This window comes from Coregonus clupeaformis, chromosome 9 (genome assembly GCF_020615455.1).
Source record: "Coregonus clupeaformis isolate EN_2021a chromosome 9, ASM2061545v1, whole genome shotgun sequence".
NCBI classification, from domain to species: Eukaryota; Metazoa; Chordata; class Actinopteri; order Salmoniformes; family Salmonidae; genus Coregonus; species Coregonus clupeaformis.
In genome coordinates this window covers 15476902-15498422 of record NC_059200.1, presented here as the reverse complement: position 1 = coordinate 15498422, position 21521 = coordinate 15476902, and the positions used below count along the sequence as shown (strand labels likewise).

General features: G+C 47.6%; 1 protein-coding gene across 1 annotated transcript in view; it reads left to right on the top strand.

Moving 5' to 3' along the window:
* The first annotated feature begins 1981 nt into the window (after window positions 1–1981).
* The window catches only part of LOC121574505 (metalloprotease TIKI1), an 80644-nt gene continuing 61104 nt past the window's right edge, over window positions 1982–21521 (top strand). Inside the window, exons 1-4 of the mRNA XM_045222754.1 lie at window positions 1982–2077; window positions 5028–5069; window positions 5122–5268; window positions 7066–7240. Of these exons, the coding sequence (XP_045078689.1) occupies window positions 1982–2077; window positions 5028–5069; window positions 5122–5268; window positions 7066–7240 (460 nt within the window). The remainder of the gene's footprint in view (window positions 2078–5027; window positions 5070–5121; window positions 5269–7065; window positions 7241–21521) is intronic.

Sequence of the window (21521 nt, the reverse complement as noted above, 5' to 3'; positions counted from 1 at the left end):
GTCAATAAATTGGTTTCTGACCTCGCTTTCTGGATGGTAGCGGGTTGAACAGGCCGTGGCTTGGGTGGTTGATGTCCTTGATGATCATTTTGGCCTTCCTGTGACATTGGGAGCTGTAAGTGTCCTGGAGGGCAGGCAGTTTGCCCCCTGTAATGCGCTTTGGCAGACCGCACAACCCTCTGGAGAGCCCTGCGATTGCGGGTGGTGCAGTTCCCGTACCAGGCGGTGATACAGCCCGACAGGATGCTTTCAAGTCTTAGGGGCCAAGTCGAATTTCTTCAGCCTCCTGAGGTTGAAGAGGCACTGTTGCTCCTTCTTCACCACACTGTCTGTGTGGGTGGACCATTTCAGATTGTCAGTGATGTGTACGCCGAGGAACTTGAAGCTTTTCACCTTCTCCACTGCGGTCCCGTCGACCTCCTCTCTGTAGGCTGTCTCGTCATTGTTGGTAATCAGGCCTACTATTGTTGTGTCGTCTGCAAACTTGATGATGGAGTTGGAGGCGTGCTTGGCCATGCAGTCATGGGTGAACAGGGAGTACAGGAGGGGGCTGAGCACGTACCCTTGTTGGGCCCCTGTGCTGAGGATCAGCGTAGTGGAGGTGTTGTTTCCCTACCTTCACCACCTGGGGCGGCCCGTCAGGAAGTCCAGGACCCAGTTCCACAGGGCGGGGTTCAGACCCAGGGCCTCGAGCTTAATGATGAGCTTGGAGGGTACTGTGGTGATGAAGGCTGAGCTATAGTCAATGAACAGCATTCTGACATAGGTATTCCTCTTGTCCAGATGGGATAGGGCAGTGGGCAGTGCAATGGCCATTGCATCATCTGTGGATCTGTATGCAAATTGTAGTGGGTCTAGGGTGTCAGTTAAGGTAGAGGTGATATGATCCTTAACTAGCCTCTCAAAGCACTTTCTTGGGAACAGGAACAATGGTGGACATCTTGAAGCAAGTGGGGACAGCAGACTGGGATAGGGAGAGATTGAATGTGTCCGTAAACACTCCAGCCAGCTTGTCTGCGCATGCTCTGAGGACGCGGCTAGGAATGTCGTCTGGGCCGGCAGCCTTGCGAGGGTTAACACGCTTAAATGTCTAACTCACGTCGGCCACGGAGAACGAGAGCCCACAGTCCTTGGGAGCGGGCCGCGTCGGTGGCACTGTATTATCCTCAAAGCAGGTGAAAAAGGTGTTCAGCTTGTCCGGGAGCAAGACGTCGGTGTCTGCGACGTGGCTGGTTTTCCCTTTGTAATCCGTGATTGTCTGTAGACCCTGCCACATACATCTAGTGTCTGAGCCGTTGAATTGCGACTCCACTTTGTCTCTGTACTGACGTTTTGCCTGTTTGATTTCCTTAAGGAGGGAATAACTACACTGTTTGTATTCAACCATATCCCCAGTCACCTTATCATGGTTAAATGCAATGGTTTGCGCTTTCGGTTTTGTGCGAATGCTGCCATCTATCCACGGTTTCTGGTTTGGGTAGGTTTTAATAGTCACAGTGGGAACAACATCCCCTATATACTTCCTGATGAACTCAGTCACCATGTCCGTGTATATGTCAATGTTATTCTCAGAGGCTACCCGGAACCCAGTCCACGTGATCAAAACAATCTTGAAGCATGGATTCCAAATGGTCAGACCAGCGTTGAATAGACCTTAGCACGGGTACTTCCTGTTTGAGTTTCTGCCTATAGGAAGGGAGGAGCAACATGGAGTCTGTTTTCCTCAAAATTGCTTTGTTAAAATCCCCAGCTACAATAAATGCAGCCTCAGGATATGTCGTTTCCAGTTTGCACAAAGTCCAGTGTAGTACCTTGAGGGCCATCGGCTTGAGGGGGAATATACACGGCCGTGACTATAACCGAAGAGAATTCTCTTGGGAGGTAATATGGTCGGCATTTGATTGTGAAGTATTCTAGGTCGGGTGAACAAAATGACTTGAGTTTCTGTATGTTACCACAATCACACCATGAGTAGTTAATCATGAAACGTACCCCACCGCCTTCCTTCTTCCCGGAGAGTTCTTTATTCCTGTCTGCGCCACTACTGAGCACCCAGCTGGCTGCATGGACAGGGACAGTATACCCGGAGAGAGCCAAAATTCTGTGAAACAGAGTATGTTACAGTCCCTGATGTCTCTCTTAAAGGAGATCCTCGCCCTGAGCTCGTCTACTTTATTGTCTAGAGACTGAACATTAGCGAGTAATATTATCGGAAGCGGTGGATGGTGTGCACGCGTCCTGAGTCGGATTAGAAGTCCACTCCGATTACCTCTTCTCCGCCAGCGGCATCTTGGAGCCTCTGTGATAAGTTCAATTGCACTGGGGGGTACGAACAAAGAATCCAAATATAATGTTATATATACAGTATGGAGGATACAACCATCCCAGCTATACACATTTTGCTGTGAAGAGACAGAATCATTAGATCATTTGTTTTGGTACTGTCCATATGTAGCTTGTTTTTGGTATGGCTGAAGAATTGCAACATTTACTGTACCTGGAGTTAATTCTGCAAATAGCACTGCTGGGTGATCTGAAAAGTCATAGTCAATCAATCAATAATATAATAATACTCTTAGCAAAAAATGTTATCTTTCATTTACAATCTGTAGAAACTATGAGAATGGAAATGTTCAGAACTTTTGTGAAATATCACACTACAGTTGAAAAATATATGGCAAATATAAATAAAAGCTGGATGGTGTTCAGAGATAGATGGGAGGGGTTGAGGGTAGCTGAAGGATGGGACTAAAAACAAACAAAAGATAACTAATGTAAAATATACTGTGTCCGTAAAATGTATATACTGTAGTATGTATAAGCTGGAGGTAGACGCCTAAGTGTTGTTATCCATTAGTTTACTCCAATTAGGGGAGGGATGATAGGGTTAGGGGAATATAATAAAGGAAAATATATATTTATAAAAAATATAGATGGGGGATTGGAAGCGATGCAGACAATTACATTGATAGAAGCCACAATATATTTGCAATATTAAAGCTGACCCCCCCACAAAAAAATATAAAAAATAAACCTAACTTTTGAGAAAATGGCCCTTGAATGTCTTGGTACACCTACTGGAGAGCTCTTATTTTAGCCCCACCCATCTCTTTACGGATTCACATGTGAGGCCATGTGCTAAACAACCAAAGATATCAAGACTAAAGGCTGGTTTATACTACGGGTGAGCTCTGGGCATTCGTAAACTCAGAGCGTTGTCAGATTGTCCGTTCGTAAATTCAGTGTTTTGCTCTCGGAGCGTTCAGAGCGCACACTGCACGCTCTGGCCGAGGAGTAGGGTTGATCCGATAGTTCTTACCTAACAACAGCAGTCAAACGTTGGCAAGCTTGCTAGCTACTTCCAGACACAAATGAGAGAACAGTTCACTCTGACCATTTTACTCGGCCTATCAGAGCTGGTTAGGCTGTTTTTATGTTATCCATAGCGTTGGTGACTGCAACTGTGCTGCTGGCAACAATTTAATTACGCTTTTTTTGCCAACGTTTACTGACACCGGCTATATTCAATGGGTGTTGAGCGTTTGTAAATTCGTCAGCTATTCTGCACTCTGGCACACTCAAAACAAGAGTGCTCTGAAATCGGAGTAGATAGCCAGTGCGAATTTACCAGCTACGTCTATCGACTGGTTGCAGTGACATCATGAACATTCTATTGAAATGGTTAGTTGCATAGTGGAGTCTTTTGTTTAGACATGTAGCTAGCTAGCTAGCTAAACAATTAACCATAATCCCAACTCGTAACGTTACTACCCTGCATGAATCTGCAGGTAGCTAACCAATCAGGTTCAACGTTAGCTAGCTAACATTAGGCTAAAACTAGCAAAGCAAATGGCTCTGAGATACGAACAATTTTACTACACAGATCATACACACAATATTAGCTAGCTAGCTAACAGTACACTTTAAATTGAAAGGAAAATGACTTTCTGACTAAATTAGAAATGTGTAATATCTGAAAATGTAGCTAGCTAGACTATCTTACCCGTATAAATGGATGGACGCTTCTCCCTCTCTGTCACGGATGCCATGGTTGCCCTTAGTTTGAAGATGTAATCCGGAAACAGGTGTTTTATCCAACAGCCTTCTGTGTGTTCTCTTTTCGACTCCGTCTGCATATTTGCAATCAAACACCAGAATTTTCTCCATCTCCTTAGCTATCATACTCTAATTCCACTGATTTCAAAACTCGGTCCTCCAGAAAGTGGAGAGCAACACTTTAGCAGGTCTACTACGTGATATCTTTCAAAAAAGCAGCGTTAGAAAGGATTACCTACACATACTGACCAGCTCATGTTATAGACAGAAGCATGCTACATGGCAGACTAATCCGAACTCATCTCTCGGCATGTCCAGCCCACTCATTATCTCAGCCTATCATGGCTAACATGAAGGTTCCTGTCTTTTTTCGTGGCTAAACCAACTAGGCTCATAATTTTACAATTATATTCGTATTTACAGATGGCATAGAAGTTTGTTATTAACGCACACGAAAGTTCACATGTTCCAGAAGGAATTTCTGCCAAAAAACACATTTTTATATAAATAAATAAAAAGTGGAGGTTCAAATGGCTCTAGGCGTACGCCTAGTTTCCTGAAACGAGTCACATATTTATACCCCCAGTGAAACAGGAAGTCATGGATGACCACTTAAGAGTTCCCAAACACTCAAAAGTAAAATCTTAATCGGAATATACATAAATTAGATTTTGTTCATAAGAGTGACAATAATTGTGACGATGTTTTTGAATAAAATAATTATTTCTTAATGACGATTATTTTTTTCTTTGAACAATTTTAAGTCAATTAAAGGTTAGATGCATAAAATATTTTGAGTGTAAGATCAAGCTGATAAACAACAATTACATATTTTCACTGCTTTTGTTGTTCATAATTACCTGGGGTGCCAATCATTCAGGAGGGCACTGTTTATATATATTTGCAATGTTCCCTACCTCTTATTATTGATGCATGTAGTAAATGTGTATATGTTTCTTCCCCATCCCCAGGTGATCTTTGCCCTGAACCAGACCCTTCTACAGCAGGAGAGTGTGAGAGCGGGCAGTCTGCAGGTCCCTTACAGTGTATATTTTTCTTCCCCAGGTGATCTTTGCCCTGAACCAGACCCTTCTACAGCAGGAGAGTGTGAGAGCGGGCAGTCTGCAGGTCCCTTACACCACTGAGGACCTCATCAAGCACTACAACTGTGGAGACCTCAACTCCATCATCTTCAATCACGACACCTCACAGGTCAGTTACAACCACCCCCAACCCTGATACCTAACCCCAACCCCTGACCCCTAACCCTGACCCCCAACCTCTAACCCTGACCCCTAACCTCTAACCCTGACCCCCAACCTCTAACCCTGACCCCAACCCTGACCCCCAACCTCTAACCCTGACCCCCAACCCTGACCCCCAACCTCTAACCCTGACCCCCAACCCTGACCCCCAACCTCTAACCCTGACCCCTAACCCCTAACCCTGACCCCCAACCTCTAACCCTGACCCCCAACCCCTGACCCCTAACCCTGACCCCCAACCCCTAACCTCTAACCCTGACCCCTGACCCCAACCTCTAACCCTGACCCCTAACCCTGACCCCCAACCCCTGACCCCTAACCCTGACCCCAACCTCTAACCCTGACCCCTAACCCTGACCCCCAACCCCTGACCCCTAACCCTGACCCCCAACCCCTGACCCCTAACCCTGACCCCTAACCCTGACCCCCAACCTCTAACCCTGACCCCCAACCTCTAACCCTGACCCCCAACCTCTAACCCTGACCCCCAACCCCTGACCCCTAACCCTGACCCCAACCTCTAACCCTGACCCCTAACCCTGACCCCAACCCCTAACCCTGACCCCAACCTCTAACCCTGACCCCTAACCTCTAACCCTGACCCCTAACCCTGACCCCAACCTCTAACCCTGACCCCTAACCTCTAACCCTGACCCCTAACCCTGACCCCAACCTCTAACCCTGACCCCTAACCCAACCCCTGACCCCTAACCCTGACCCCTGACCCCTAACCCTGACCCCCAACCTCTAACCCTGACCCCCAACCCCTGACCCCCAACCCCTGACCCCTAACCCTGACCCCTAACCCTGACCCCTAACCCTGACCCCAACCTCTAACCCTGACCCCCTAACCCTGACCCCTGACCCCCAACCTCTAACCCTGACCCCCAACCTCTAACCCTGACCCCTAACCTCTAACCCTGACCCCTGACCCCTAACCCTGACCCCCAACCCAACCCCTGACCCCTAACCCTGACTCCCAACCTCAACCCTTGAGCCCTAACCCTTACCCTGTCCTAACCTTGTCCTTTCCCTGTCCTTACCCTGTCCCTACCCTGTGCTAACCCTGTCCTTACCCTGTCCCTACCCTGTCCTAACCCTGTCCTTACCCTGTCCTAACCCTGTCTTACCCTGTCCTAACCCTGTCCCTACCCTTTCCTTACCCTGTCCCTACCCTGTGCTAACCCTGTCCTTACCCTGTCCCTACCCTGTCCTAACCCTGTCCTTACCCTGTCCTAACCCTGTCTTACCCTGTCCTAACCCTGTTTTACCCTGTCCCTACCCTGTGCTAACCCTGTCCTTACCCTGTCCTAACCCTGTCCTAACCCTGTCCTTACCCTGTCCTAACCCTGTCTTACCCTGTCCTAACCCTGTTTTACCCTGTCCCTATCCTGTGCTAACCCTGTCCTTACCCTGTCCTAACCCTGTCTTACCCTGTCCTAACCCTGTCCTAACCCTGTCCTTACCCTGTCCTAACCCTGTCTTACCCTGTCCTAACCCTGTTTTACCCTGTCCCTATCCTGTGCTAACCCTGTCCTTACCCTGTCCCTACCCTGTGCTAACCCTGTCCTTACCCTGTCCTAACCCTGTCCTTACCTTGTCCCCTGTCAATGTCCACAACTTCAACAACCTGACCTTGCTCCCCAGTCAAATGACAAGCTATAATGTCATGATTACGTTGTGCTTATAGATGTGGAATATATGCTTTATGACATACATTTAATACAAATCATTCTCTCTGCAGGTCCCCAACTTCAACAACGTGACTCTGCGCCCCAGTGAACAGATAACAGCCCAGGAGATAGACAGCTACTTCAGACAGGAGCTCATCTACAAGAGGAACGAGAGGATGGGGAACAGGGTCAAGGCCCTGATGGAGGAAAGCCCTGACAACAGCTTCTTCTTCGCCTTCGGAGCAGGTCAGTGATGATGATGAGGAGGAGGGTGATGATGATGGTGGGCTATTATCTGCTGGACCCCAGGAAGAGTAGCTGCTGCCTTGGCAGGAACTAATAGGGATCCATTATAAACCCCAGGAAGAGTAGCTGCTGCCTTGGCAGGAACTAATGGGAATCCATAATAAACCCCAGGAAGAGTAGCTGCTGCCTTGGCAGGAACTAATAGGGATCCATAATAAACCCCAGGAAGAGTAGCTGCTGCCTTGGCAGGAACTAATGGGGATCCATAATAAACCCCAGGAAGAGTAGCTGCTGCCTTGGCAGGAACTAATGGGGATCCATAATAAACCTCAGGAAGAGTAGCTGCTGCCTTGGCAGGAACTAATGGGGATCCATAATAAATACAAAAACAAACGGGGTTGTTGGTTATGAGTTCTACTATCGTCTTCTATGTTAGATATGTTGGGATTCAGTCTTTTTAGATCATCATTTCTAGGTTGGTGTGTAGGCCTAGAACAATGTTGTGGTTTGCCATTCTATTGATTGGGCCCACTTGACCATTCAGTACGGAGCTATGCAAAAGTGAATCATCTTTACTACATTTGTTATGAGCAGACTGTATATCTCCTCTCTTTATCCTCCATTCTGTCCTTCTCTCCTTCACTCCCCGGCACGGTGGTTAGAAAAACACTTCTCCGAGGCCTGAAGTCATAAATCTTACGCCCCAAATCGCACCCTATTCCCTATGGGCTCTGGTAGTGCGCTGTAAAGGGAAACATATCAAATCAAATCAAATTTTATTGGCCACATGCGCCGAATACAACAGGTGCAGACATTACAGTGAAATGCTTACTTACAGCCCTTAACCAACAGTGCATTTATTTTTAATAAAAAAGTAAAATAAAACAACAACAAAAAAGTGTTGAGAAAAAAAGAGCAGAAGTAAAATAAAATAACAGTAGGGAGGCTATATATACAGGGGGGTACCGGTGCAGAGTCAATGTGCGCGGGCACCGGCTAGTATGTACATGTGGGTAGAGTTAAAGTGACTATGCATAAATAATTAACAGCAGCGTAAAAATATGGGGCGGGGGGTGGGGGTGGGGGGGCAGTGCAAATAGTCCGGGTAGCCATGATTAGCTGTTCAGGAGTCTTATGGCTTGGGGGTAGAAGCTGTTGAGAAGTCTTTTGGACCTAGACTTGGCACTCCGGTACCGCTTGCCGTTCGGTAGCAGAGAGAACAGTCTATGACTAGGGTGGCTGGAGTATTTGACAATTTTGAGGGCCTTCCTCTGACACCGCCTGGTATAGAGGTCCTGGATGGCAGGAAGCTTGGCCCCAGGGATGTACTGGGCCGTAAGCACTACCCTCTGTAGTGCCTTGCGGTCGGAGGCCAAGCAGTTGCCATACCAGGCGGTGATGCAACCAGTCAGGATGCTCTCGATGGTGCAGCTGTATAATTTTTTGAGGATCTGAGGACCCATGTCAAATCTTTTCAGTCTCCTGAGGGGGAATAGGCTTTGTCGTGCCCTCTTCACGACTCTCTTGGTGTGTTTGGACCATAATAGTTTGTTGGTGATGTGGACACCAAGGAACTTGAAGCTCTCAACCTGTTCCACTACAGCCCCGTCGATGAGAATGGGGGCATGCTCTGTCCTCTTTTTTTTTCCTGTAGTCCACAATCATCTCCTTTGTCTTGGTCACGTTGAGAGAGAGGTTGTTATCCTGGCACCACACGGCCAGGTCTCTGACCTCCTCCCTATAGGCTGTCTCATCGTTGTCTGTGATTAGGCCTACCACTGTTGTGTCGTTGGCCTACTTAATGATGGTGTTGGAGTCGTGCCTGGCCATGCAGTCATGGGTGAACAGGAAGTACAGGAGGGGACTGAGCACGCACCCCTGAGGGGCCTCCGTGTTGAGGATCAGTGTGGCAGATGTGTTGTTACCTACCCTTACCACCTGGGGGCGGCCCGTCAGGAAGTCCAGGCTCCAGTTGCAGAGGGAGGTGTTTAGTCCCAGGATCCTTAGCTTAGTGATGAGCTTTGAGGGCACTATGGTGTTGAATGCTGAGCTGTAGTCAATGAATAGCATTCTCACGTAGGTGTTCCTCTTGTCCAGGTGGGAAAGGGAAGTGTGGACTGCAATAGAGATTGCATCATCTGTGGATCTGTTGGGGCGGTATGCAAATTGGAGTGGGTCTAGGGTTTCTGGGATAATGGTGTTGATGTGAGCCATGACCAGCCTTTCAAAGCACTTCATGGCTACAGACGTCAGTGCTACGGGTCGGTAGTCATTTAGGCAGGTTATCTTAGTGTCCTTGGGCACGGGGACTATGGTGGTCTGCTTGAAACATGTTGGTATTACAGACTCAGTCAGGGACATGTTGAAAATGTCAGTTGAAGACACTTGCCAGTTGGTCAGCACATTCTCGGAGTACACGTCCTGATAATCCGTCTGGCCCTGCGGCCTTGTGAATGTTGACCTGCTAAAAAAGTCTTACTCACATCGGCTACGTAGAGCGTGATCACATAGTCATCCGGAACAGCTGGTGCTCTCATGCATGCTTCAGTGTTCCTTGCCTCGAAGCGAGCATAGAAGTGGTTTAGCTCGTCTGGAAGTCTTGTGTCACTGGCAGCTCTGGTAGTGTGCTGTAAAGGGATTAGGGTACCATTTGGGACTGAGCCTTAGTCTTGGTTCAGTCTGAGGTCACCTCTAGGTCAGGTCAGGCATGAAATGAAACGAGTTGAAAATTAAATCTGATTAAAGCTACCTCAGAACAAACAGCTTAAATGCTTCTCTTTGTGAGCGTGGCAGAATAGAGAGGGCTTAGCTAGACTGAAGGAGGTCAAGTTCAAACCCTTCAGAACTGGAAGACCGCCGCTAATAATCATTGTAGTCCTTCTCTTTGACCTGCCGCCTGCGGTCCGTTGGCTGTGATTCGTATGGCAACATTCTCAGATTTAGGGGTGAAATTCAGGAATCCACTTGTTGCCACATTGTCTGGTTCATTTAACTGAGACCTGGAAGCTGAGCAGGTTTAAAGAGAGTGTGAATTTTGGAGAGTTCATATTGATGGAGCTCTATAATGGGCCAGAGGGCTGAGGGCCACGGGCCGAGATACGAGAGCAGAGGGCCGAGAGCCGAGGGCTGAGGGCTGAGGGCTGAGGGCCGAGGGCTGAGGGCCGAGATACGAGAGCAGAGGGCCGAGAGCCGAGGGCTGAGGACTAAGAGCCGAGGGCTGAGGACTAAGAGCCGAGGGCTGAGGACCGAGAGCCGAGGGCTGAGGGCTGAGGCTGAGGGCTGAGGGCTGAGGGCCGAGGGCTGAGGGCTGAGGGCCGAGAGCCGAGGGCTGAGGGCTAAGAGCTGAGGGCTGAGGACTGAGAGCTGGGGGCTGGGGGATGTGGCTACTCCTGCCAAGTCTCATTCTGGAGAGTTAGGGCTCTCTCTCTGCCACTCTTAACCCCCCCCCCCCTCCACTGCCACCTCACCCTTTTTGTATCTATAATCATGTGTTTTACAGCTGCATATAAAATGCTGTTCTGCTTTAAAGTGCTGCTTCCCAGAGGTGTGAAACTGAAGTGGAGGATGTCGTCACCTTTAGTTAATGAATACCAGCACCAGCCAAAGTGTGTGTGTGCATATGTGTGTGTGTTGAGTTCTGAGGAGGGTTTAAAGGGGAACTGCACCCGCTGATTTGGCCTCTTTTTTTGCTTCCCTCTCAAGAAATGCTGGCGGCCATGACAGAAGCCAAACCTTGAGTTGGCTTGGGGGTGTGGTTTGATGTGGGTGTTTCTTGGGCGTGTCCTTGCCACCACCAAGACACACCCATCTGTCAGAACCTTGCCAGCAGCTATCCCCCCACTCCATCACAACAAACAAACCTCCTACAGGCAGATGTATGGTGAGGTCTTTGCCAGAGCCCCGTTGATGGGCATGGCAGCATAGATCAGCTCCTGGCCCCCCTCATCAAAGATACTGGTTGGTCACACACAAACACACACCGAGCACTGATTACTTTATCAATGGTGGTTATGACTAGCATGGTGGAACCAACCTGATCACTGCATTTCACCATTCTATTTCACTTCAGATATTATGATATGTGAAATAGAATGGTAAACACAGTGATCAGGCTGGTTCTACCAGGCTAGGTTATACCCTGGACATTATATGGTGAACACAGTGATCAGGCTGGTTCTACCAGGCTAGGTTATGTCCTGGACATTATATGGTAAACACAGTGATCAGGCTGGTTCCCCCAGGCTAAGTTATGCCCTGGACATTATATGGTGAACACAGTGATCAGGCTTGTTCTACCGGGCTAGGTTATGTCCTGGACATTATATGGTAAACACAGTGATCAGGCTGGTTCCCCCAGGCTAGGTTATGTCCTGGACATTATATGGTGAACACAGTGATCAGGCTGGCTCCCCCAGGCTAGGTTATGCCCTGGACATTATATGGTGAACACAGTGATCAGGCTGGCTCCCCCAGGCTAGGTTATGTCCTGGACATTATATGGTAACACAGTGATCAGGCTGGTTCCACCAGGCTAGGTTATGCCCTGGACATTATATGCATCTAAGAAGGAGAAAATAAGCAACAAATAATGTCAGTTTACATAAATCATGTTTCACAATTGGGTATCAAATGTATCAAAGTAATGAAGTGGGTTACCTTCTGTATTTGTACAAATGATGAGCCTGTGAAAGATGTTGTCGTTGACAGGTGAAGGTTGCTGGCCGGATACTTGCCAACATGTGGCTGACATTTCCATTCATAGGAACGCTCACAGCGAGGGCATGTCTGCATGATGCTGATGAAGACCCCCTTTGCTGGACTTCTCTATGCTGCATGTTCTGCTGCAAACTGGACATCTCTCGAACGCACAACTGCAGCAGGGAATCTGATGAGGTGGTGTTGACTGGGAGGGCCTGTGACAGGGTAGTATAATGGAGAGCCAAGTAGTAAATTGCATTTTGTTCTAAAGAAAGGACAAAACGTTATGCTAATGCACTTCACAACCAACATAACTCTACTAGTTGTATCTGCTTGGCTGGGGAATTAGCCGGGAATTAGCCGGGTATTTTTTAATACTACTTTTTCACATTTCACATTAACACACATGATCTGTTGTTGTTGATTAATGTGTTATCAGTAGCTCAGATCAGAGGCCTCGTGATGGCCTTTTCATAGGAGTCCAGCCAGGGAGAACTTACGGAAAAGGTGTCACAAGGGTACTTGTGTCGCATGACACACTTTTGTTCTGAGGTCTTGCCCTGACAAGCTGTGAAAAATAGCAAGTGAACAGTGAATTAAATTATTTTTGGAGGTGGCTAAACCATTGCAATCACATTGCTGGACATGTTATGATACCCACCTTTCGCTCCTTCTGGTAGGTGCCAGCATCCGTTCATGACCAGGGGATCAGTCTGGTACCCAACTGGGCACCGTGTCTAACAGAAAAACAGGGTCAACCATTGTCATCATCTCCTCAGTTATAAACATACACTGCCTTCGAAAAGAATCCACTCCCCTTGACTTTTTCCACATTTTGTTGTGTTATTAAAATGGATTAAATAGAGATTTTGTGTCACTATGCCTACGCGCAATACCCCATAATGTCAACGTTTTTTTGACATTTCTACAAATTAATGAAAAATGAAAAGCTGAAATGTCTTGAGTCAATAAGTATTCAACCCCTTTGTTATGGCAAGCCTAAATAAGTTCAGGAGTAAAAATGTGCTTAACAAATCACATTATAAGTTGCATGGACTCACTCCGTGTGCAACAATAGTGTACATCACTGGGGCCGAGCTTCTTGCCATCCAGGACCTCTATACCAGGCGGTGTCAGAGGACCCTAACATTTGTCAAAGACTCCAGCCACCCCAAGTCATAGACTGTTCTCTCTGCTACCTCACGGAAAGCGGTACCGGAGCGCGAAGTCTTGGACCAAAAAAGGCACCTGAACAGCTTCTACCCCTAAGCCATAAGACTGCTGAACAGTTAATCAAATGGCTACCCGGACAATTTACATTAACACCCTTTAGTATTTATTTATCTTAATTGTTTTGCACTGACTCTCTTGCACTGACTCTATGCACACTCACTAGACTCTACCCACACACTCACACATACTACACTGACACTCCTACACACACACACACGCACACACACACACACGCTCACAACATGTATTGATCACATCACAACAAATTGACAACAGACTTTTAGCACGCTTATAGGGAAGGACATTGAACATGCATGGCACTTTCACAAATTACTGATGATTGGCTGAGAGAAATTGATGATAAAAAGATTGTGGGGGCTGTTTTGTTAGACTTCAGTGCGGCTTTTGACATTTATCGATCAAAAACGTATGTGTTATGACTTTACACCCCCTGCTATGTTGTGGATACAGAGTTACATGTCTAACAGAACACAGAGGGTGTTCTTTAATGGAAGCCTCTCAGGAATTCCCCAGGGCAGCTGTCTAGGCCCATTACTTTTTTCAATCTTTACTAACGACATGCCATTGGCTTTGAGTAAAGCCAGTGTGTCTATGTATGCAGATGACTCAGCACTATACGCGTCAGCTACTACAGTGAGTGAAATTACTGCAACACTTAACAAAGAGCTGCAGTCAGTTTCAGAATCGGTGGCAAGAAATAAGTTAGTTCTAAATATTTCAAAAACTAAAAGCTTTGTATTTGGGTCAAATCATTCACTAAACCCTAAACCTCAACTAAATCTTGTTATGAATAATGTGGAAATTGAGCAAGTTGAGGTGACTAAACTGCTTGGAGTAACCCTGGATTGTAAACTGTCATGGTCAAAATATGTTGATGCAACAGTAGCTAAGATGAGGAGAACTTTGTCCATAATATAGCGCTGCTCTGCCTTCTTAACAACACTATCAACAAGGCAGGTCCTACAGGATACCCCACCTTAGCCAAATACATTTAAACTCATTTTTTTTCACAATTCCTGACATTTAATCCTAGTACAAATTTCCTGTCTTAGGTCAGTTAGGATCACCACTTTATTTTAAGAATGTGAAATGTCAGAATAATAGTAGAGAGAATGATTTATATCAGCTTTTATTTCTTTCATCACATTCCCAGTGGGTCAGAAGTTTACATACACTCAATTAGTATTTGGTAGCATTGCCTTTAAATTGTTTAACTTGGGTCAAACATTTCGGGTAGCCTTCCACAAGCTTCCCACAATAAGTTGGGTGAATTTTGGCCCATTCCTCCTGATAGAGCTGGTGTAACTGAGTCAGGTTTGTAGGCCTCCTTGCTCGCACACACGCCTTTTCAATTTCTGCCCACATATTTTCTATAGGATTGAGGTCAGGGCTTTGTGATGGCCTCTCCAATACCTTGACCTTGTTGTCCTTAAGCCATTTTGCCACAACTTTGGAAGTATGCTTGGGGTCATTGTCCATTTGGAAGACCCATTTGCGACCAAGCTTTAACTTCCTGACTGATGTCTTGAGATGTTGCTTCAATATATCCACATAATTTTCCTTCCTCATGATGCCATCTATTTTGTGAAGTGCACCAGTCCCTCCTGCAGCAAAGCACCCCCATAGCAGGATGCTGCCACCCCCGTGCTTCACGGTTGGGATGGTTTGCAAGGAACCCCCTTTTTCCTCCAAACATAACAATGGTCATTATGGCCAAACAGTTCTATTTTTGTTTCATCAGACCAGAGGACATTTCTCCAAATAGTACGATCTTTGTCCCCATGTGCAGTTGCAAACCGTAGTCTGGCTTTTTTATGGTGGTTTTGGAGCAGTGGCTTCTTCCTTGCTGAGCGGCCTTTCAAGTTATGTCGATATAGGACTCGTTTTACTGTGGATATAGATACTTTTGTACCTGTTTCCTCTAGCATCTTAACAAGGTCCTTTGCTGTTGTTCTAGGATTGATTTGCACTTTTCGCACCAAAGTACATTCATCTCTAGGAGACAGAACGCGTCTTCTTCCTGTGCGGTATGACGGCTGCGTGGTCCCATGGTGTTTATACTTGAGTACTATTGTTTGTACAGATGAACGTGGTACGTACCCCTGCACATGGACTCAGTACTGGTACTCCCTGTATATAGCCATGTTATTACCTGGTACCTCCTGTATATAGCCATGTTATTACCTGGTACTTCCTGTATATAGCCATGTTATTACCTGGTACTTCCTGTATATAGCCATGTTATTACCTGGTACTTCCTGTATATAGCCATGTTATTACCTGGTACTTCCTGGATATAGCCATGTTATTACCTGGTACCCCTGCACATGGACTCAGTACTGGTACTCCTTGTATATAGCCATGTTATTACCTGGTACCTCCTGTATATAGCCATGTTATTACCTGGTACTTCCTGTATATAGCCATGTTATTACCTGGTACTTCCTGTATATAGCCATGTTATTACCTGGTACTTCCTGTATATAGCCATGTTATTACCTGGTACTTCCTGGATATAGCCATGTTATTACCTGGTACTTCCTGTATATATCCTTGTTATTGTTTCTATTGTGTTACTATTTCCTTTTTGATTTAGAAAATGTTTGTCTTGCTTTTTAACTCTGCACTGTTGGAAATGGGCTCGTCAGTCAGCATTTCACTGTGAAGTCTACACCTGTCAGGAAAGGGCTCATCAGTAAGCATTTCCCTGTAAAGTCTACAGTCGTGGTCGAAATGGGCTCATCAGTAAGCATTTCCCTGTGAATTCTACACCTGTTGGAAATGGGCTCGTCAGTCAGCATTTCCCTGTGAATTCTACACCTGTTGGAAATGGGCTCGTCAGTCAGCATTTCCCTGTGAATTCTACACCTGTTGGAAATGGGCTCATCAGTCAGCATTTCACTGTGAATTCTACACCTTTTGGAAATGGGCTCATCAGTAAGCATTTCCCTGTAAAGTCTACAGTCGTGGTCGAAATGGGCTTGTCAGTCAGCATTTCCCTGTGAATTCTACACCTGTTGGAAATGGGCTCGTCAGTGTCTACAGTCGTGGTCAAAAGTTTTGAGAATGACACAAATACTAATTTTCACAAAGTCTGCTGCCTCAGTTTTGATGATGGCAATTTGCATATACTCCAGAATGTCTTGAAGAGTGATCAGATGAATTGCAATTAATTGCAAAGTCCCTCTTTGCCATGAAAATGAACCTAATCCCCAAAAAACATTTCCACTGCATTTCAGCCCTGCCATAAAAGGACAAGCTGCCGTCATGTCAGTGATTCTCTCGTTAACACAGGTGAGAGTGTTGACGAGGACAAGGCTGGAGATCACTCTCTCATGCTGATTGAGTCAGAATAATAGCTTGAAATCAATTGTTCTTCCTCTGTTAACCATGGTTACCTGCAAGGAAACAAGTGCCATCATCATTGCTTTGCACAAAAAGGGCTTCACAGGCAAGGATATTGCTGCTAGTAAAATTCCACCTAAATCAACCATTTATCGGATCATCAAGAACTTCAAGGAGAGAGGTTCAATTGTTGTGAAGAAGGCGTCAGGGCGCCCAAGAAAGCCCAACAAGCGCCAGGACCGTCTCCTAAAGTTGATTCAGCTGCAGGATCGGGGCACCACCAGTGCAGAGCTTGCTCAGGAATGGCAGCAGGCAGGTGTGAGTGCATCTGCACGCACAGTGAGGCGAATACTTTTGGAGGATGGCCTGGTGTCAAGAAGGGCAGCAACGAAGCCACTTCTCTCCAGGAAAAACATCAGGGACAGACTGATATTCTGCAAAAGGTACAGGGATTGGACTGCTGAGGAATGGGGTAAAGTCGTTTTCTCTGATAAATCCCCTTTCCGATTGTTTGGGGCATCCGGAAAACACCTTGTCCGAAGAAGACAAGTTGAGCGCTACCATCAGTCCTGTGTCATGCCAACAGTAAAGCATCCTGAGACCATTCATGTGTGGGGTTGCTTCTCAGCCAAGGGAGTGGGCTCACTCACAATTTTGCCTAAGAACACAGCCATGAATAAAGAATGGTACCAACACATCCTCCGAGAGCAACTTCTCCCAACCATCCAAGAATAGTTTGGTGACGACCAATGCCTTTTCCAGCATGATGGAGCACCTAGCCATAAGGCAAAAGTGATAACTAAGTGGCTCGGGGAACAAAACATCGACATTTTTGGTCCATGTTCAGGAAACTCCCCAGACCTTAATCCGATTGAGAACTTGTGGTCGATCCTCAAGAGGCGGGTGGACAAACAAAAACCCACAAATTCTGACAAACTCCAAGCATTGATTATGCAAGAATGGGCTGCCATCAGTCAGGATGTGGCCCAGAAGTTAATTGACAGCATGCCAGGGCGGATTGCAGAGGTCTTGAAAAAGAAGGGTCAACACTGCAAATATTGACTCTTTGCATAAACTTAATGTAATTGTCAATAAAAGCCTTTGACACTTATGGAATGCTTGTAATTATACTTCAGTATACCATATTAACATCTGACAAAAATATCTCATAACACTGAAGCAGCGAACTTTGTGAAGACCAATACTTGTGTCATTCTCAAAACCTTTGACCACGACTGTACACCTGTTGTATTCGGTGCCTTCTGACAAATAAAATGTGATCTGATTTGATTGATTGTCCCCAGCATACACTGTAATATCATCCAACTGTACTGTGATTCAAGCCATCTGAACAACCTTTCATGCCATACCATCTGAATATAAAGACTCAGGTCAGAGACATTAGCATAATGGATGACTGGTGGATCGCATTGAGCCCTGGGGTCTGAAGGTTTGTGTTTTATGAGTGCTACTGCTGACATTAGCAGTCATTGCCTGTATGTTTTTCTATTAATGTGAAATATAAGCCATATTTTGAAGAATATGATAAATAACTTACAGATCCTTGAACTGTCTTACTTTATCAATATTAAAATGTTTACGACCTGTTAATGTTTTGATGTCATTTGATCATTTGCAAAGAAAATATAAAGCTTTTGAAAAAGTGATTTTGTACTCATTCATTTTTATCCTGGACAAACGTATTAATTTGTATTTTCACAAAATTATATTTTCTCATTGTCCGAGCATAATACTGTCCATTTGACCTTACCTATGAGGAGGTTATCATTTTACATTACATTTACATCATTTAGCAGACACTCTTATCCAGAGCGACTTTCAGTTAGTGAGTGCATACATTATTAAATTTTTTTCATACTGGCCCCTGTGGGAATCGAACCACAACCCTGGCGTTGCAAACGCCATGCTCTACCAACTGAGCTACATCCCTGCCAGCCATTCCCTCCCCTACCCGACACTGGTCCAATTGTGCGCCACCCCATGGGTCTCCTGGTCGCGGCCGGCTACGACAGAGCCTGGATTCGAACAGGATCTCTAGTGGCACAGCTAGCACTGCGATGCAATGCCTTAGACCACTGCGCCACTCGGGAGAGTATCTGTACACAGTATAAGAGCAGGGAATATACAGTAAGAGGAGAGACTACCATTTATAGAAACTCCAGAAGAAGGGATCTAATTCTGCACTAGACAGGACTCGTAACACCATCACAGTGTTTAGAAGCTTTAGAGGAAATGGCACCAAAAGAGAAGGGATCTATTCTGCAGGAAACGGGACTCGAAACACCGGAAGTGTTTTCAACCTTTTCCGGGTTGTCACGGTCGTCTAAGAGCGAAGGAGACCAAGGCGCAGCGTGTGCAAGAAACATGACTTTATTAATTAAAGTTTCGAACTACAAACAAAAGACGACTCATGAAGTCCACGGTACACCGACCGAAACGGAACAAAAACCCACAACACCCAAAGGAAAACATACAGATAAATATGGCTCCCAATCAGAGATAACGAGCCGACAGCTGACACTCGTTACCTCCGATTGGGAGTCACATGACTACACAAGAACTAACCAAAACCACACACACCCAAATGAACACACCCTATTCCCAACCTAACCAAAACAAACCCCCACAAAACGAATACACCCTGGCTCAAATACAAGTCCCGGAGCCAGAGTGTGACAGTACCCCCCCCTAAAGGCGCGGACTGCGACCGCGCCTCAACTAGGGCTAACCAAGGGAGGGCTGGGTGGGCATACCTCTTCGGCGGTGGTTCCGGCTCTGGTCGTGGTCCCCACCCCACCATAGTCACTACCCGCTTCCGTAGCCTCCTCCAACTGACCACCCTCCAACTTAACCCCACCGGATTAAGGGGCAGCACCGGACTAAGAGGCAGCACCGGACTAAGGGGCAGCACCGGACTAAGGGGCAGCACCAGGATAAGGGGCAGCACCGGACTAAGGGGCAGCACCGGACTGAATGGCGGATCCTGGCTGGCTGGCTCTGGCGGATCCTGGCTGGCTGGCGGACCCCGGCTGGACGGCTCTGGCGGATCCTGGCTGGACGGCTCATGGCTGGCTGACGGATCTGGCTGCTCGTGGCTGGCTGACGGATCTGGCTGCTCATGGCTGGCTGACGGATCTGGCTGCTCATGGCTGGCTGACGGATCTGGCTGCTCATGGCAGGCTGACGGATCTGGCTGCTCATGGCTGGCTGACGAATCTGGCTGCTCATGGCAGGCTGACGGATCTGGCTGATCCTGTCTGGCGGAAGGCTCTGGCTGATCCTGTCTGGCGGAAGGCTCTGGCTGATCCTGTCTGGCGGAAGGCTCTGGCTGATCCTGTCTGGCGGAAGGCTCTGGCTGATCCTGTCTGGCGGAAGGCTCTGGCTGATCCTGTCTGGCGGAAGGCTCTGGCTGATCCTGTCTGGCGGAAGGCTCTAGCGGCTCCTGTCTGGCGGACGGCTTTAGCGGCTCCGGTCTGGCGGACGGCTCTGAAGGCTCATGGCAGACGGGCGGCTTTGCAGGCTCAGTACAGACGGGCAGTTCATGCAGCGCTTGGCAGACGGACAGTTCAGACGGCGTTGGGCAGACAGGCAGTTCAGGCGCCGTTGGGCAGACGGGCAGTTCAAGCGCCGTTGGGCAGACGGGCAGTTCAGGCGCCGTTGGGCAGACGGGCAGTTCAGGCGCCGTTGGGCAGACGGCAGACTCTGGCCGGCCGAGACGCACTATAGGCCTGGTGCGTGGTGCCGGAACTGGTGGTCCCGGGCTGAGGACACGCATCTCAGGGCTAGTGCGGGGAGCAGCAACAGGACGCACAGGACTCTGGGGACACACAGGAGGCTTGGTGCGTGGTGTAGGCACTGGTGGTACTGGGCTGGAGCGGGGAGGTGGCGCCGGAAATACCGGACCGTGCAGGCTTACTGGCTGCCTTGAGCACTGAGCCTGCCCAACCTTACCTGGTTGTATGCTCCCCGTCGCCCGACCAGTACGGGAAGGAGGAATAACCCGCACCGGGCTATGTAGGCGAACCGGGGGGACACCATGCGTAAGGCTGGTGCCATGTAAGCCGGCCCGAGGAGACGCACTGGTGGCCTGATGCGTTGGGCCGGCTTCATGACATCCGGCTCAACGCTCAATCTAGCCCGGCCGATACGTGGAGCTGGAATGTACCGAACCGGGCTATGCACGCGTACAGGAGACACCATGCGCTCTACTGCGTAACACGGTGTCTGCCCGTACTCTCGCTCTCCACGGTAAGTACAGGGAGTAGGCGCAGGTCTCCTACCTGACTTCGCCACACTCCCTTTAAGGCCCCCCCCAATAAATTTTTGGCTAGTGCTCACGGGCTTCCAGCCTTGCCTCTGTGCTGCCTCCTCATATTGCCTCCTCTCGGCTTTAGCTGCCTCCAGCTCTTCACGAGGGCGGCGATATTCTCCCGTTGGCCCAAGGACCCCTTCCATCCAGTATCTCCTCCCATGTCCATGAATCCTGTGTAGGTGGATCCTGTTGCCGCTTGACACGCCGCTTGGTCCTAGAATGGTGGGTTTTTCTGTCACGTCGTCTAAGAGCGAAGGAGACCAAGGCGCAGCGTGTGCAAGAAACATGACTTTATTAATTAAAGTTTCGAACTACAAACAAAAGACGACTCATGAAGTCCACGGTACACCGACCGAAACGGAACAAAAACCCACAACACCCAAAGGAAAACATACAGATAAATATGGCTCCCAATCAGAGATAACGAGCCGACAGCTGACACTCGTTACCTCCGATTGGGAGTCACATGACTACACAAGAACTAACCAAAACCACACACACCCAAATGAACACACCCTATTCCCAACCTAACCAAAACAAACCCCCACAAAACGAATACACCCTGGCTCAAATACAAGTCCCGGAGCCAGAGTGTGACACGGGTTATGGCTCTCAGTCTCTGGCAAGGTGTTGCTCCTGACTGTGTGGTGT